This window comes from Aedes aegypti, chromosome 2, assembly GCF_002204515.2.
Source record: "Aedes aegypti strain LVP_AGWG chromosome 2, AaegL5.0 Primary Assembly, whole genome shotgun sequence".
NCBI lineage: Eukaryota > Metazoa > Arthropoda > Insecta > Diptera > Culicidae > Aedes > Aedes aegypti.
This window is the reverse complement of record NC_035108.1, coordinates 228911713-228930172: the sequence shown is the minus strand read 5'-3', so window position 1 is coordinate 228930172 and position 18460 is coordinate 228911713. Positions and strand designations below refer to the sequence as shown.

The window sequence follows — 18460 nt, the reverse complement described above, 5'->3', positions numbered from 1 at the left end:
AGGCTAAGAAATCGAAAATCCGTTGATATTTACTCAACTTTTTCGGAAATCTACGGATTTTTATAATTTTATTGGATTTTCAAGCATGGGTCCCACTAAAAGTTGGAGGCTAAGGTTTTGGCAGAGTGAATTGATAAACCCAGCACACGGAAAGTTAGCTGGGATCCAGACGAAGCGATTGAGGCTAAGAAATCGAAAATCCGTTGATATTTACTCAACTTTTTCGGAAATCTACGGATTTTTATAATTTTAATGGATTTTCAAGCATGGGTCCCACTAAAAGTTGGAGGCTAAGGTTTTGGCAGAGTGAATTGATAAACCCAGCACACGGAAAGTTAGCTGGGATCCAGACGAAGCGATTGAGGCTAAGAAATCGAAAATCCGTTGATATTTACTCAACTTTTTCGGAAATCTACGGATTTTTATAATTTTATTGGATTTTCAAGCATGGGTCCCACTAAAAGTTGGAGGCTAAGGTTTTGGCAGAGTGAATTGATAAACCCAGCACACGGAAAGTTAGCTGGGATCCAGACGAAGCGATTGAGGCTAAGAAATCGAAAATCCGTTGATATTTACTCAACTTTTTCGGAAATCTACGGATTTTTATAATTTTAATGGATTTTCAAGCATGGGTCCCACTAAAAGTTGGAGGCTAAGGTTTTGGCAGAGTGAATTGATAAACCCAGCACACGGAAAGTTAGCTGGGATCCAGACGAAGCGATTGAGGCTAAGAAATCGAAAATCCGTTGATATTTACTCAACTTTTTCGGAAATCTACGGATTTTTATAATTTTATTGGATTTTCAAGCATGGGTCCCACTAAAAGTTGGAGGCTAAGGTTTTGGCAGAGTGAATTGATAAACCCAGCACACGGAAAGTTAGCTGGGATCCAGACGAAGCGATTGAGGCTAAGAAATCGAAAATCCGTTGATATTTACTCAACTTTTTCGGAAATCTACGGATTTTTATAATTTTAATTGGATTTTCAAGCATGGGTCCCACTAAAAGTTGGAGGCTAAGGTTTTGGCAGAGTGAATTGATAAACCCAGCACACGGAAAGTTAGCTGGGATCCAGACGAAGCGATTGAGGCTAAGAAATCGAAAATCCGTTGATATTTACTCAACTTTTTCGGAAATCTACGGATTTTTATAATTTTAATGGATTTTCAAGCATGGGTCCCACTAAAAGTTGGAGGCTAAGGTTTTGGCAGAGTGAATTGATAAACCCAGCACACGGAAAGTTAGCTGGGATCCAGACGAAGCGATTGAGGCTAAGAAATCGAAAATCCGTTGATATTTACTCAACTTTTTCGGAAATCTACGGATTTTTATAATTTAATGGATTTTCAAGCATGGGTCCCACTAAAAGTTGGAGGCTAAGGTTTTGGCAGAGTGAATTGATAAACCCAGCACACGGAAAGTTAGCTGGGATCCAGACGAAGCGATTGAGGCTAAGAAATCGAAAATCCGTTGATATTTACTCAACTTTTTCGGAAATCTACGGATTTTTATAATTTTCATTGGATTTTCAAGCATGGGTCCCACTAAAAGTTGGAGGCTAAGGTTTTGGCAGAGTGAATTGATAAACCCAGCACACGGAAAGTTAGCTGGGATCCAGACGAAGCGATTGAGGCTAAGAAATCGAAAATCCGTTGATATTTACTCAACTTTTTCGGAAATCTACGGATTTTTATAATTTTAATTGGATTTTCAAGCATGGGTCCCACTAAAAGTTGGAGGCTAAGGTTTTGGCAGAGTGAATTGATAAACCCAGCACACGGAAAGTTAGCTGGGATCCAGACGAAGCGATTGAGGCTAAGAAATCGAAAATCCGTTGATATTTACTCAACTTTTTCGGAAATCTACGGATTTTTATAATTTTAATGGATTTTCAAGCATGGGTCCCACTAAAAGTTGGAGGCTAAGGTTTTGGCAGAGTGAATTGATAAACCCAGCACACGGAAAGTTAGCTGGGATCCAGACGAAGCGATTGAGGCTAAGAAATCGAAAATCCGTTGATATTTACTCAACTTTTTCGGAAATCTACGGATTTTTATAATTTTAATGGATTTTCAAGCATGGGTCCCACTAAAAGTTGGAGGCTAAGGTTTTGGCAGAGTGAATTGATAAACCCAGCACACGGAAAGTTAGCTGGGATCCAGACGAAGCGATTGAGGCTAAGAAATCGAAAATCCGTTGATATTTACTCAACTTTTTCGGAAATCTACGGATTTTTATAATTTCATTGGATTTTCAAGCATGGGTCCCACTAAAAGTTGGAGGCTAAGGTTTTGGCAGAGTGAATTGATAAACCCAGCACACGGAAAGTTAGCTGGGATCCAGACGAAGCGATTGAGGCTAAGAAATCGAAAATCCGTTGATATTTACTCAACTTTTTCGGAAATCTACGGATTTTTATAATTTTATTGGATTTTCAAGCATGGGTCCCACTAAAAGTTGGAGGCTAAGGTTTTGGCAGAGTGAATTGATAAACCCAGCACACGGAAAGTTAGCTGGGATCCAGACGAAGCGATTGAGGCTAAGAAATCGAAAATCCGTTGATATTTACTCAACTTTTTCGGAAATCTACGGATTTTTATAATTTTAATGGATTTTCAAGCATGGGTCCCACTAAAAGTTGGAGGCTAAGGTTTTGGCAGAGTGAATTGATAAACCCAGCACACGGAAAGTTAGCTGGGATCCAGACGAAGCGATTGAGGCTAAGAAATCGAAAATCCGTTGATATTTACTCAACTTTTTCGGAAATCTACGGATTTTTATAATTTTAATTGGATTTTCAAGCATGGGTCCCACTAAAAGTTGGAGGCTAAGGTTTTGGCAGAGTGAATTGATAAACCCAGCACACGGAAAGTTAGCTGGGATCCAGACGAAGCGATTGAGGCTAAGAAATCGAAAATCCGTTGATATTTACTCAACTTTTTCGGAAATCTACGGATTTTTATAATTTTAATTGGATTTTCAAGCATGGGTCCCACTAAAAGTTGGAGGCTAAGGTTTTGGCAGAGTGAATTGATAAACCCAGCACACGGAAAGTTAGCTGGGATCCAGACGAAGCGATTGAGGCTAAGAAATCGAAAATCCGTTGATATTTACTCAACTTTTTCGGAAATCTACGGATTTTTATAATTTTAATGGATTTTCAAGCATGGGTCCCACTAAAAGTTGGAGGCTAAGGTTTTGGCAGAGTGAATTGATAAACCCAGCACACGGAAAGTTAGCTGGGATCCAGACGAAGCGATTGAGGCTAAGAAATCGAAAATCCGTTGATATTTACTCAACTTTTTCGGAAATCTACGGATTTTTATAATTTTAATTGGATTTTCAAGCATGGGTCCCACTAAAAGTTGGAGGCTAAGGTTTTGGCAGAGTGAATTGATAAACCCAGCACACGGAAAGTTAGCTGGGATCCAGACGAAGCGATTGAGGCTAAGAAATCGAAAATCCGTTGATATTTACTCAACTTTTTCGGAAATCTACGGATTTTTATAATTTTAATGGATTTTCAAGCATGGGTCCCACTAAAAGTTGGAGGCTAAGGTTTTGGCAGAGTGAATTGATAAACCCAGCACACGGAAAGTTAGCTGGGATCCAGACGAAGCGATTGAGGCTAAGAAATCGAAAATCCGTTGATATTTACTCAACTTTTTCGGAAATCTACGGATTTTTATAATTTTAATTGGATTTTCAAGCATGGGTCCCACTAAAAGTTGGAGGCTAAGGTTTTGGCAGAGTGAATTGATAAACCCAGCACACGGAAAGTTAGCTGGGATCCAGACGAAGCGATTGAGGCTAAGAAATCGAAAATCCGTTGATATTTACTCAACTTTTTCGGAAATCTACGGATTTTTATAATTTTAATGGATTTTCAAGCATGGGTCCCACTAAAAGTTGGAGGCTAAGGTTTTGGCAGAGTGAATTGATAAACCCAGCACACGGAAAGTTAGCTGGGATCCAGACGAAGCGATTGAGGCTAAGAAATCGAAAATCCGTTGATATTTACTCAACTTTTTCGGAAATCTACGGATTTTTATAATTTTAATTGGATTTTCAAGCATGGGTCCCACTAAAAGTTGGAGGCTAAGGTTTTGGCAGAGTGAATTGATAAACCCAGCACACGGAAAGTTAGCTGGGATCCAGACGAAGCGATTGAGGCTAAGAAATCGAAAATCCGTTGATATTTACTCAACTTTTTCGGAAATCTACGGATTTTTATAATTTCATTGGATTTTCAAGCATGGGTCCCACTAAAAGTTGGAGGCTAAGGTTTTGGCAGAGTGAATTGATAAACCCAGCACACGGAAAGTTAGCTGGGATCCAGACGAAGCGATTGAGGCTAAGAAATCGAAAATCCGTTGATATTTACTCAACTTTTTCGGAAATCTACGGATTTTTATAATTTTAATGGATTTTCAAGCATGGGTCCCACTAAAAGTTGGAGGCTAAGGTTTTGGCAGAGTGAATTGATAAACCCAGCACACGGAAAGTTAGCTGGGATCCAGACGAAGCGATTGAGGCTAAGAAATCGAAAATCCGTTGATATTTACTCAACTTTTTCGGAAATCTACGGATTTTTATAATTTTAATGGATTTTCAAGCATGGGTCCCACTAAAAGTTGGAGGCTAAGGTTTTGGCAGAGTGAATTGATAAACCCAGCACACGGAAAGTTAGCTGGGATCCAGACGAAGCGATTGAGGCTAAGAAATCGAAAATCCGTTGATATTTACTCAACTTTTTCGGAAATCTACGGATTTTTATAATTTTAATGGATTTTCAAGCATGGGTCCCACTAAAAGTTGGAGGCTAAGGTTTTGGCAGAGTGAATTGATAAACCCAGCACACGGAAAGTTAGCTGGGATCCAGACGAAGCGATTGAGGCTAAGAAATCGAAAATCCGTTGATATTTACTCAACTTTTTCGGAAATCTACGGATTTTTATAATTTTAATGGATTTTCAAGCATGGGTCCCACTAAAAGTTGGAGGCTAAGGTTTTGGCAGAGTGAATTGATAAACCCAGCACACGGAAAGTTAGCTGGGATCCAGACGAAGCGATTGAGGCTAAGAAATCGAAAATCCGTTGATATTTACTCAACTTTTTCGGAAATCTACGGATTTTTATAATTTTAATGGATTTTCAAGCATGGGTCCCACTAAAAGTTGGAGGCTAAGGTTTTGGCAGAGTGAATTGATAAACCCAGCACACGGAAAGTTAGCTGGGATCCAGACGAAGCGATTGAGGCTAAGAAATCGAAAATCCGTTGATATTTACTCAACTTTTTCGGAAATCTACGGATTTTTATAATTTTAATGGATTTTCAAGCATGGGTCCCACTAAAAGTTGGAGGCTAAGGTTTTGGCAGAGTGAATTGATAAACCCAGCACACGGAAAGTTAGCTGGGATCCAGACGAAGCGATTGAGGCTAAGAAATCGAAAATCCGTTGATATTTACTCAACTTTTTCGGAAATCTACGGATTTTTATAATTTTAATGGATTTTCAAGCATGGGTCCCACTAAAAGTTGGAGGCTAAGGTTTTGGCAGAGTGAATTGATAAACCCAGCACACGGAAAGTTAGCTGGGATCCAGACGAAGCGATTGAGGCTAAGAAATCGAAAATCCGTTGATATTTACTCAACTTTTTCGGAAATCTACGGATTTTTATAATTTTAATGGATTTTCAAGCATGGGTCCCACTAAAAGTTGGAGGCTAAGGTTTTGGCAGAGTGAATTGATAAACCCAGCACACGGAAAGTTAGCTGGGATCCAGACGAAGCGATTGAGGCTAAGAAATCGAAAATCCGTTGATATTTACTCAACTTTTTCGGAAATCTACGGATTTTTATAATTTTAATGGATTTTCAAGCATGGGTCCCACTAAAAGTTGGAGGCTAAGGTTTTGGCAGAGTGAATTGATAAACCCAGCACACGGAAAGTTAGCTGGGATCCAGACGAAGCGATTGAGGCTAAGAAATCGAAAATCCGTTGATATTTACTCAACTTTTTCGGAAATCTACGGATTTTTATAATTTTAATGGATTTTCAAGCATGGGTCCCACTAAAAGTTGGAGGCTAAGGTTTTGGCAGAGTGAATTGATAAACCCAGCACACGGAAAGTTAGCTGGGATCCAGACGAAGCGATTGAGGCTAAGAAATCGAAAATCCGTTGATATTTACTCAACTTTTTCGGAAATCTACGGATTTTTATAATTTTAATGGATTTTCAAGCATGGGTCCCACTAAAAGTTGGAGGCTAAGGTTTTGGCAGAGTGAATTGATAAACCCAGCACACGGAAAGTTAGCTGGGATCCAGACGAAGCGATTGAGGCTAAGAAATCGAAAATCCGTTGATATTTACTCAACTTTTTCGGAAATCTACGGATTTTTATAATTTTAATGGATTTTCAAGCATGGGTCCCACTAAAAGTTGGAGGCTAAGGTTTTGGCAGAGTGAATTGATAAACCCAGCACACGGAAAGTTAGCTGGGATCCAGACGAAGCGATTGAGGCTAAGAAATCGAAAATCCGTTGATATTTACTCAACTTTTTCGGAAATCTACGGATTTTTATAATTTCATTGGATTTTCAAGCATGGGTCCCACTAAAAGTTGGAGGCTAAGGTTTTGGCAGAGTGAATTGATAAACCCAGCACACGGAAAGTTAGCTGGGATCCAGACGAAGCGATTGAGGCTAAGAAATCGAAAATCCGTTGATATTTACTCAACTTTTTCGGAAATCTACGGATTTTTATAATTTTAATGGATTTTCAAGCATGGGTCCCACTAAAAGTTGGAGGCTAAGGTTTTGGCAGAGTGAATTGATAAACCCAGCACACGGAAAGTTAGCTGGGATCCAGACGAAGCGATTGAGGCTAAGAAATCGAAAATCCGTTGATATTTACTCAACTTTTTCGGAAATCTACGGATTTTTATAATTTTAATTGGATTTTCAAGCATGGGTCCCACTAAAAGTTGGAGGCTAAGGTTTTGGCAGAGTGAATTGATAAACCCAGCACACGGAAAGTTAGCTGGGATCCAGACGAAGCGATTGAGGCTAAGAAATCGAAAATCCGTTGATATTTACTCAACTTTTTCGGAAATCTACGGATTTTTATAATTTTAATTGGATTTTCAAGCATGGGTCCCACTAAAAGTTGGAGGCTAAGGTTTTGGCAGAGTGAATTGATAAACCCAGCACACGGAAAGTTAGCTGGGATCCAGACGAAGCGATTGAGGCTAAGAAATCGAAAATCCGTTGATATTTACTCAACTTTTTCGGAAATCTACGGATTTTTATAATTTTAATGGATTTTCAAGCATGGGTCCCACTAAAAGTTGGAGGCTAAGGTTTTGGCAGAGTGAATTGATAAACCCAGCACACGGAAAGTTAGCTGGGATCCAGACGAAGCGATTGAGGCTAAGAAATCGAAAATCCGTTGATATTTACTCAACTTTTTCGGAAATCTACGGATTTTTATAATTTTAATGGATTTTCAAGCATGGGTCCTGTGGTGATTTGGCATACTGTCGAGTAGGCCATGCTAATCTGGAGGATAGTTATCACAAAACTGTCAAGCTAAAAAGACATGAAAACTCCACATTGGCGACGAGCGTTCCTGCGTGTTGCAGTAGTAAATGGAAAATTAAGATGGAAATACTTGGATTGCAAGCATATTGTTGAAGAACAGAAAGAAGCAGCCAAAATAAACAATCGAAAATAGTGTAAGTTAAAACTAAAATGAAAACTCGTTGAATAACGGGTTGCCGTAACGACGGCGGAAATGTCAAGCTCACCCCAGAGGTGGGCTGCCGTAGCGACGGATTCTATCCGTCGGGTCCGGCGGAAACAAAAGCTCGCCTTAGAAGGGGGCTGCCGTAGCAACAGATTTGATCTGTTGGGTCCGGCGGAAAAAAAATCAAGCTCACCATACAACGGAGCTGCCGAAGCGACAGATTTGGTCTGTTGGGTCCGGCGATAAAAAGAACCAAGCTCGCCTTAGAAGGGGGCTGCCGCAGCGACGGATTCTATCCGTTGGGTCCGGCGAAATAAAAACGAAAAAGCTCGCCGTAATAGGGAGCTGCCGTAGCAACAGATTTAGACCTGTTGGATACGGCGGAAAAACCAAGCTCGCCTTATGAAGGGGCTGCCGTAGCAACGGATTCTATCCGTTGGGTCCGGCGGATAAAGATGATGCTCGTTATAGGAGCTAGGTGACCTATAGATGGACTCAACCATAACTGTTGGCAAAGTATAAAAACGCGTCAATAACGAGTGTTGAACCATTTTTTTCAGATTGAAATAGAAAAACAGGTCCACGATGCAATGGAATTCAGACCATGACCATTGTGGCCCAATCGGTATAGAATCTGGCCGAAGAAGTACATTCAAACGAAATTGTAACCATATGCCGCAGAAAACGCCACACAAGAAGTTCAGTATTTTTGAAACAATATTGGTTGATTGGTGCTGTATATCGAGCATATCGAGGTGTCATAGAGTCGTCACGGTGGTGGACCATCACTAAAAATTTACGGACTACACTGGATAAGTTCCAAAAGATGGTAGGGTTGACCGTTAACGAGCGGGCACTTAGCGTACAGGAAGGTTTGTTGGTTCCGCTACGAGATTCGTTCAGGCGTCGAGCTGCCAAGATAACAGTCAACGGGCTTCCTAACATGAAGAAGTATCCGACTTCGAAGTCGAATTTGGGAAGTCTTGATCCGCTGGTAGAGGAAAATCTTCTTCACGGGGGTGCTGCAATAACTTGTTCACGTTCAGGTCATTAACTTCCATGAAGTCAACGATGTGATCTAGCCGGGAAGCTACGCTTCCATGTCGGACATTAACTCTACTCAGTCGTGAGCTAGAACGCAACCCATGGAATCTCCGACCAGCGCAACTTGTCTATTGAAGCCAATTCCTTCGTCGATCTTCAAGAATTCCGCATAGACTTTGTTGGCACTGACAACCGAGCGGTTGATGGCATCCGAACAAGCCGTCAGCAATGGAATGGCTTGGATCAGGATGTCGGTTATGGTGGGAAAGTCGGCCATCGAAGGCAAAGCGTCGAACAAATACGAATTGAGGCTGGACAGAATACCCAACGCATTGGTACACATGGACGGACACGGAATCAGCTGAATCGTCACGTAGCCCCGTGTTCTTCAAGAGAAAAGGAGATGTGGTGATTTGGCATACTGTCGAGTAGGCCATGCTAATCTGGAGGATAGTTATCACAAAACTGTCAAGCTAAAAAGACATGAAAACTCCACAGGTCCAATAAAAAAACTGGAGGCTAAGGTTTTGGCAGAGTGAATTGATAAACCCAGCACACGGAAAGTTAGCTGGGATCCAGACGAAGCGATTGAAGCTAAGAAATCAAAAATTCCGTTGATATTTACTCAACTTTTTCGGAAATCTACGGATTTTTATAATTTTAATGGATTTTCAAGCATGGGTTCCACTAAAAGTTGGAGGCTAAGGTTTTGGCAGAGTGAATTGATAAACCCAGCACACGGAAAGTTAGCTGGGATCCAGACGAAGCGATTGAGGCTAAGAAATCGAAAATCCGTTGATATTTACTCAACTTTTTCGGAAATCTACGGATTTTTATAATTTTATTGGATTTTCAAGCATGGGTCCCACTAAAAGTTGGAGGCTAAGGTTTTGGCAGAGTGAATTGATAAACCCAGCACACGGAAAGTTAGCTGGGATCCAGACGAAGCGATTGAGGCTAAGAAATCGAAAATCCGTTGATATTTACTCAACTTTTTCGGAAATCTACGGATTTTTATAATTTTAATGGATTTTCAAGCATGGGTCCCACTAAAAGTTGGAGGCTAAGGTTTTGGCAGAGTGAATTGATAAACCCAGCACACGGAAAGTTAGCTGGGATCCAGACGAAGCGATTGAGGCTAAGAAATCGAAAATCCGTTGATATTTACTCAACTTTTTCGGAAATCTACGGATTTTTATAATTTAATTGGATTTTCAAGCATGGGTCCCACTAAAAGTTGGAGGCTAAGGTTTTGGCAGAGTGAATTGATAAACCCAGCACACGGAAAGTTAGCTGGGATCCAGACGAAGCGATTGAGGCTAAGAAATCGAAAATCCGTTGATATTTACTCAACTTTTTCGGAAATCTACGGATTTTTATAATTTTAATGGATTTTCAAGCATGGGTCCCACTAAAAGTTGGAGGCTAAGGTTTTGGCAGAGTGAATTGATAAACCCAGCACACGGAAAGTTAGCTGGGATCCAGACGAAGCGATTGAGGCTAAGAAATCGAAAATCCGTTGATATTTACTCAACTTTTTCGGAAATCTACGGATTTTTATAATTTTAATGGATTTTCAAGCATGGGTCCCACTAAAAGTTGGAGGCTAAGGTTTTGGCAGAGTGAATTGATAAACCCAGCACACGGAAAGTTAGCTGGGATCCAGACGAAGCGATTGAGGCTAAGAAATCGAAAATCCGTTGATATTTACTCAACTTTTTCGGAAATCTACGGATTTTTATAATTTTAATGGATTTTCAAGCATGGGTCCCACTAAAAGTTGGAGGCTAAGGTTTTGGCAGAGTGAATTGATAAACCCAGCACACGGAAAGTTAGCTGGGATCCAGACGAAGCGATTGAGGCTAAGAAATCGAAAATCCGTTGATATTTACTCAACTTTTTCGGAAATCTACGGATTTTTATAATTTCATTGGATTTTCAAGCATGGGTCCCACTAAAAGTTGGAGGCTAAGGTTTTGGCAGAGTGAATTGATAAACCCAGCACACGGAAAGTTAGCTGGGATCCAGACGAAGCGATTGAGGCTAAGAAATCGAAAATCCGTTGATATTTACTCAACTTTTTCGGAAATCTACGGATTTTTATAATTTTAATGGATTTTCAAGCATGGGTCCCACTAAAAGTTGGAGGCTAAGGTTTTGGCAGAGTGAATTGATAAACCCAGCACACGGAAAGTTAGCTGGGATCCAGACGAAGCGATTGAGGCTAAGAAATCGAAAATCCGTTGATATTTACTCAACTTTTTCGGAAATCTACGGATTTTTATAATTTTAATGGATTTTCAAGCATGGGTCCCACTAAAAGTTGGAGGCTAAGGTTTTGGCAGAGTGAATTGATAAACCCAGCACACGGAAAGTTAGCTGGGATCCAGACGAAGCGATTGAGGCTAAGAAATCGAAAATCCGTTGATATTTACTCAACTTTTTCGGAAATCTACGGATTTTTATAATTTTAATGGATTTTCAAGCATGGGTCCCACTAAAAGTTGGAGGCTAAGGTTTTGGCAGAGTGAATTGATAAACCCAGCACACGGAAAGTTAGCTGGGATCCAGACGAAGCGATTGAGGCTAAGAAATCGAAAATCCGTTGATATTTACTCAACTTTTTCGGAAATCTACGGATTTTTATAATTTTAATGGATTTTCAAGCATGGGTCCCACTAAAAGTTGGAGGCTAAGGTTTTGGCAGAGTGAATTGATAAACCCAGCACACGGAAAGTTAGCTGGGATCCAGACGAAGCGATTGAGGCTAAGAAATCGAAAATCCGTTGATATTTACTCAACTTTTTCGGAAATCTACGGATTTTTATAATTTTAATGGATTTTCAAGCATGGGTCCCACTAAAAGTTGGAGGCTAAGGTTTTGGCAGAGTGAATTGATAAACCCAGCACACGGAAAGTTAGCTGGGATCCAGACGAAGCGATTGAGGCTAAGAAATCGAAAATCCGTTGATATTTACTCAACTTTTTCGGAAATCTACGGATTTTTATAATTTTAATGGATTTTCAAGCATGGGTCCCACTAAAAGTTGGAGGCTAAGGTTTTGGCAGAGTGAATTGATAAACCCAGCACACGGAAAGTTAGCTGGGATCCAGACGAAGCGATTGAGGCTAAGAAATCGAAAATCCGTTGATATTTACTCAACTTTTTCGGAAATCTACGGATTTTTATAATTTTAATGGATTTTCAAGCATGGGTCCCACTAAAAGTTGGAGGCTAAGGTTTTGGCAGAGTGAATTGATAAACCCAGCACACGGAAAGTTAGCTGGGATCCAGACGAAGCGATTGAGGCTAAGAAATCGAAAATCCGTTGATATTTACTCAACTTTTTCGGAAATCTACGGATTTTTATAATTTTAATTGGATTTTCAAGCATGGGTCCCACTAAAAGTTGGAGGCTAAGGTTTTGGCAGAGTGAATTGATAAACCCAGCACACGGAAAGTTAGCTGGGATCCAGACGAAGCGATTGAGGCTAAGAAATCGAAAATCCGTTGATATTTACTCAACTTTTTCGGAAATCTACGGATTTTTATAATTTTAATGGATTTTCAAGCATGGGTCCCACTAAAAGTTGGAGGCTAAGGTTTTGGCAGAGTGAATTGATAAACCCAGCACACGGAAAGTTAGCTGGGATCCAGACGAAGCGATTGAGGCTAAGAAATCGAAAATCCGTTGATATTTACTCAACTTTTTCGGAAATCTACGGATTTTTATAATTTTAATGGATTTTCAAGCATGGGTCCCACTAAAAGTTGGAGGCTAAGGTTTTGGCAGAGTGAATTGATAAACCCAGCACACGGAAAGTTAGCTGGGATCCAGACGAAGCGATTGAGGCTAAGAAATCGAAAATCCGTTGATATTTACTCAACTTTTTCGGAAATCTACGGATTTTTATAATTTTAATGGATTTTCAAGCATGGGTCCCACTAAAAGTTGGAGGCTAAGGTTTTGGCAGAGTGAATTGATAAACCCAGCACACGGAAAGTTAGCTGGGATCCAGACGAAGCGATTGAGGCTAAGAAATCGAAAATCCGTTGATATTTACTCAACTTTTTCGGAAATCTACGGATTTTTATAATTTTAATGGATTTTCAAGCATGGGTCCCACTAAAAGTTGGAGGCTAAGGTTTTGGCAGAGTGAATTGATAAACCCAGCACACGGAAAGTTAGCTGGGATCCAGACGAAGCGATTGAGGCTAAGAAATCGAAAATCCGTTGATATTTACTCAACTTTTTCGGAAATCTACGGATTTTTATAATTTCATTGGATTTTCAAGCATGGGTCCCACTAAAAGTTGGAGGCTAAGGTTTTGGCAGAGTGAATTGATAAACCCAGCACACGGAAAGTTAGCTGGGATCCAGACGAAGCGATTGAGGCTAAGAAATCGAAAATCCGTTGATATTTACTCAACTTTTTCGGAAATCTACGGATTTTTATAATTTTAATGGATTTTCAAGCATGGGTCCCACTAAAAGTTGGAGGCTAAGGTTTTGGCAGAGTGAATTGATAAACCCAGCACACGGAAAGTTAGCTGGGATCCAGACGAAGCGATTGAGGCTAAGAAATCGAAAATCCGTTGATATTTACTCAACTTTTTCGGAAATCTACGGATTTTTATAATTTCATTGGATTTTCAAGCATGGGTCCCACTAAAAGTTGGAGGCTAAGGTTTTGGCAGAGTGAATTGATAAACCCAGCACACGGAAAGTTAGCTGGGATCCAGACGAAGCGATTGAGGCTAAGAAATCGAAAATCCGTTGATATTTACTCAACTTTTTCGGAAATCTACGGATTTTTATAATTTTAATGGATTTTCAAGCATGGGTCCCACTAAAAGTTGGAGGCTAAGGTTTTGGCAGAGTGAATTGATAAACCCAGCACACGGAAAGTTAGCTGGGATCCAGACGAAGCGATTGAGGCTAAGAAATCGAAAATCCGTTGATATTTACTCAACTTTTTCGGAAATCTACGGATTTTTATAATTTTAATGGATTTTCAAGCATGGGTCCCACTAAAAGTTGGAGGCTAAGGTTTTGGCAGAGTGAATTGATAAACCCAGCACACGGAAAGTTAGCTGGGATCCAGACGAAGCGATTGAGGCTAAGAAATCGAAAATCCGTTGATATTTACTCAACTTTTTCGGAAATCTACGGATTTTTATAATTTTAATGGATTTTCAAGCATGGGTCCCACTAAAAGTTGGAGGCTAAGGTTTTGGCAGAGTGAATTGATAAACCCAGCACACGGAAAGTTAGCTGGGATCCAGACGAAGCGATTGAGGCTAAGAAATCGAAAATCCGTTGATATTTACTCAACTTTTTCGGAAATCTACGGATTTTTATAATTTAATGGATTTTCAAGCATGGGTCCCACTAAAAGTTGGAGGCTAAGGTTTTGGCAGAGTGAATTGATAAACCCAGCACACGGAAAGTTAGCTGGGATCCAGACGAAGCGATTGAGGCTAAGAAATCGAAAATCCGTTGATATTTACTCAACTTTTTCGGAAATCTACGGATTTTTATAATTTTAATGGATTTTCAAGCATGGGTCCCACTAAAAGTTGGAGGCTAAGGTTTTGGCAGAGTGAATTGATAAACCCAGCACACGGAAAGTTAGCTGGGATCCAGACGAAGCGATTGAGGCTAAGAAATCGAAAATCCGTTGATATTTACTCAACTTTTTCGGAAATCTACGGATTTTTATAATTTCATTGGATTTTCAAGCATGGGTCCCACTAAAAGTTGGAGGCTAAGGTTTTGGCAGAGTGAATTGATAAACCCAGCACACGGAAAGTTAGCTGGGATCCAGACGAAGCGATTGAGGCTAAGAAATCGAAAATCCGTTGATATTTACTCAACTTTTTCGGAAATCTACGGATTTTTATAATTTTAATGGATTTTCAAGCATGGGTCCCACTAAAAGTTGGAGGCTAAGGTTTTGGCAGAGTGAATTGATAAACCCAGCACACGGAAAGTTAGCTGGGATCCAGACGAAGCGATTGAGGCTAAGAAATCGAAAATCCGTTGATATTTACTCAACTTTTTCGGAAATCTACGGATTTTTATAATTTTAATGGATTTTCAAGCATGGGTCCCACTAAAAGTTGGAGGCTAAGGTTTTGGCAGAGTGAATTGATAAACCCAGCACACGGAAAGTTAGCTGGGATCCAGACGAAGCGATTGAGGCTAAGAAATCGAAAATCCGTTGATATTTACTCAACTTTTTCGGAAATCTACGGATTTTTATAATTTTAATGGATTTTCAAGCATGGGTCCCACTAAAAGTTGGAGGCTAAGGTTTTGGCAGAGTGAATTGATAAACCCAGCACACGGAAAGTTAGTTGGGATCCAGACGAAGCGATTGAGGCTAAGAAATCGAAAATCCGTTGATATTTACTCAACTTTTTCGGAAATCTACGGATTTTTATAATTTTAATGGATTTTCAAGCATGGATCCCACTAAAAGTTGGAGGCTGTAACCGTTTGGTTACAAATTGTTGATTTTTGTTTTGTATTTGTTGATGTTTGTTGGACCCTTCACGTTTCTTGTGCAAAAACAGAAGGAAAATACCACAGGAGTGATAGGGTTAAGTACCGCTGTAAATGTCTTCGTCCTTCGTGTTTGCTACCAATTATTGATCATGGCGATGATTCATGAGAAGCGAGATGGCATGCTAAAAAGATGTACTTTGTTGAAAGTGGGAAATCTTTAAAAGAACGGCCATTGCCCGAATTCGGGCTCTTTTAGTATCAGGCGTCCGTGTGCTGTGAACGAGTGTTTTGTGAGTGCAGTGATAATCGTACGAACCCCCCCCCCCTTGTCCCTTAGCAGGAGCTAAGTGGATGCTTGGGTGATAATTACGCTCAGGACCTCTTGTTCTTGTTTTGCCATTGTTCCGTCCAGCACACGGTTCGGCACGTGAAGCCGTCAGGCTTCCGCGCCTAATCGTAAAAGACCGTAAGTCTTCTGAAAGGACCAATATCTCGGGCCGGAGGCCCTAAACGTAAAGGAGATTCCCCTCTCGGCCGTCCAAGGCCGGCCGATTGTGCCTAAGAGGGAAGACGCCTGCAACCCCACCGTCCAGCAACGCCCGCTGGCCCGTCAACGGACCGGAATACCAGACCGTACATCCGCCCGCTTCGCCATTCCGGCGAGAGTTCCGGTCGCACAGCAGGATTGAGTCGCTGTGTCGGCCATTCGTCGTCCACCAACCAACGGCAGCGGTATGTACCGGTACGAGTAGAAGAACTCGGACACACTTAACAAATTAACACTAAATTGGAAAACAGAACAACACGCACACGACACAATTAGTATTTTATAATAAATACATAAGAAACTTTAAAGTTCCTGGAGTTAGTTTTTGTATTCGCGAAAAGCCCTTGATTACCCGGTAGCTAGCCGACCCTGGGATTGCCGGAGAGATCTTGTGTCCTGAGTTGGCCTGGCACTGTAGCATTTACCGCTTAGTTTCACTTGGCACCCAGCCAAAAGTCCGCGAAAGGTAATCAAGGGACAGAAGTAGCATACAAAAATCTAACGATTTTTGCCGACGGGAGGTGGCAGGGATCCGTGCTTGCACGAATGTCTCGCCCCTTATGCACGATTTACCATTATGGTGCTAAAACTGTGATAGTACAAGGCTTTTGCCTTCAAAAGAGGTCCTGAGCACATCACGGACACATTTGCTTTTGATTGTCGTTTTTACCGTCTGAAAATTCGTTGATGTTGGCAAATTTTGTGTTTCGTGAATCGTTTATACATTGATACAACATAAATCATAATTAATCTTTACTGTTTTTTGTCCGATCACAATGACAACATACGCGCCCAATTCATTTTAATCCGTTTTGTTTTGATTCCTCACGATTTTTACGATTTTGTTTTCACCCACAACACAACCACAACTGATTCTCGCAATGACTCGCAAGCGACGAGCAAAGGCTGAAACCAATTATAAACCAATTAATTGGCAGCCTCCGACGTACGATGCGGACGAGTCGGACTTAGAGGGATCTTCCGAGATGCCTAGTCCGTTGCTCTCGACGCACCCTAACTACCCTCTAGAGGAGTTAGAGCTGGACCTCGAAGAGACTCTGCACACCATCAGGGAGCAGAGGACTTCGGGAGTCATGATGCCAGCAGACGTCGTCAAAATCAAACGTATCATTTATCTTTTTATGCGTGACATGAACATCGTCACATGCGATGCAAATTCTCGCTATTTGCCCCCCAGCGCGACATGCGAATACAGGGAACCGGAATCAGAACCAGAGGAGGAAATCGAATTGATAATCCCTAGTTCCGATTCCGAGGATTTGGAAATGTCCTTCAGCGAGTCCGAATCTGTTTCGGAAGACCATCTTCAGGTCGAAATGAGAACGAACCGAAGCCCAACGTCACGCTATTCTTCCGGTTATTTCTCCCCGTATTGCACCAGTAAGTCGTTACTTCAATCCGCAGAATGCTCCCGAGACTTACTTGGTGAAGCTTTCATTCCTTCAACACCACGAACTTCGAACCCCGAATCCCTCAGAAAGCAGACCCGATCGTTCAAGATCCGGAAAAAGGCCAACCTAAAACTTCGAGCGAAACCTACGGCAAAAGAAATATGCAGCGAACCTACTTCGATTTTGGAACCCAACCCTTCAAGGAAAAATCCCCGTTCCGGACGCACACCTGGAACCCAAAAAGACTTTTCGTCAAACAAAATGAAAAAGAAATACTCAAATGTTCATGTTCAATCGTATATTTTTTTTCGTTTTATAATCCAATTTTTTCGGCAGTTTGCCACAGCTCTGGTAAGGCGCGGGAGTAATAAATTATCCCCGGTTACCGACGGCAAACATCGCTGAGGGTTGATCTGAAAAGAAAGAGAAAAAAAAAACATCTTTAGCAAATTTAACTAAACAGAAGGACTATGGAATTGTTAGTCGATTGTGTTAGTTGTTATGAGAATCGTTACGCTGTTAGTCTAGGCCCAGATTAGTCTGACCGACGGATGAAAGATTCCGATCAGTCGTTAGAACGGGTTAGCATGAAAGGAAAGCTAGATCCAACTTACCTTAAATAAACTCGGGGATCAATATCGGGACTAGCAGGACCGGCGGAAGATGTGAGGGGTGAAGAAATACCCTCATTTTCCTCACCTGCGGAGTTGCCGAGAGGGGATCGCCCACTGCGTAGATTGGCCAATCTGAAATTAATTGCAATCATGAGTATGAATGATTATTCACTGTGTACACATTACTTACCTGATGCATCTTGCTGTGCCAAGATGGCTATTATGGTAATCCCGGCAAAATTTGGGGGTTGCAATGGGCCAATCTTTCGTGAAAAGATTGCCGCCGCATCGCAAAACAGCCCGCCACTGTCACACCAATCGAGCTCATTCACCTAAAAATAAAAACACACATAGGTTGAGCTTCGATATGTTCATTACTAATACGTACGTAATACTTACCGAAACGTTTCGATGAATATAAGGCCTTTTCTCAATGAAATCTTCTATTTCCACTTTCAACTGCACAGCACAGAATAAACATAAACATAATAAACAATAGATATGCTGTGACAGTTCACTTTGACAGATTCATGACGTTTTGCCAACTGTCAACGAATGACAGTTTGCCCGCCGGCAATAAAT

General features: G+C 40.9%; 1 protein-coding gene across 1 annotated transcript; it reads right to left on the bottom strand.

Moving 5' to 3' along the window:
* Positions 1-8869: 8869 nt before the first annotated feature.
* LOC110675165 (protein retinal degeneration B-like) lies at positions 8870-18077 on the bottom strand. Its single transcript, XM_021839553.1, has 3 exons — positions 18069-18077; positions 17964-18010; positions 8870-9179 (listed from the first exon to the last, which is right to left on the bottom strand). Exons 1-3 carry the CDS (start codon positions 18075-18077, stop codon positions 8870-8872), a joined length of 366 nt encoding a protein of 121 aa, XP_021695245.1.
* Positions 18078-18460: the final 383 nt, after the last annotated feature.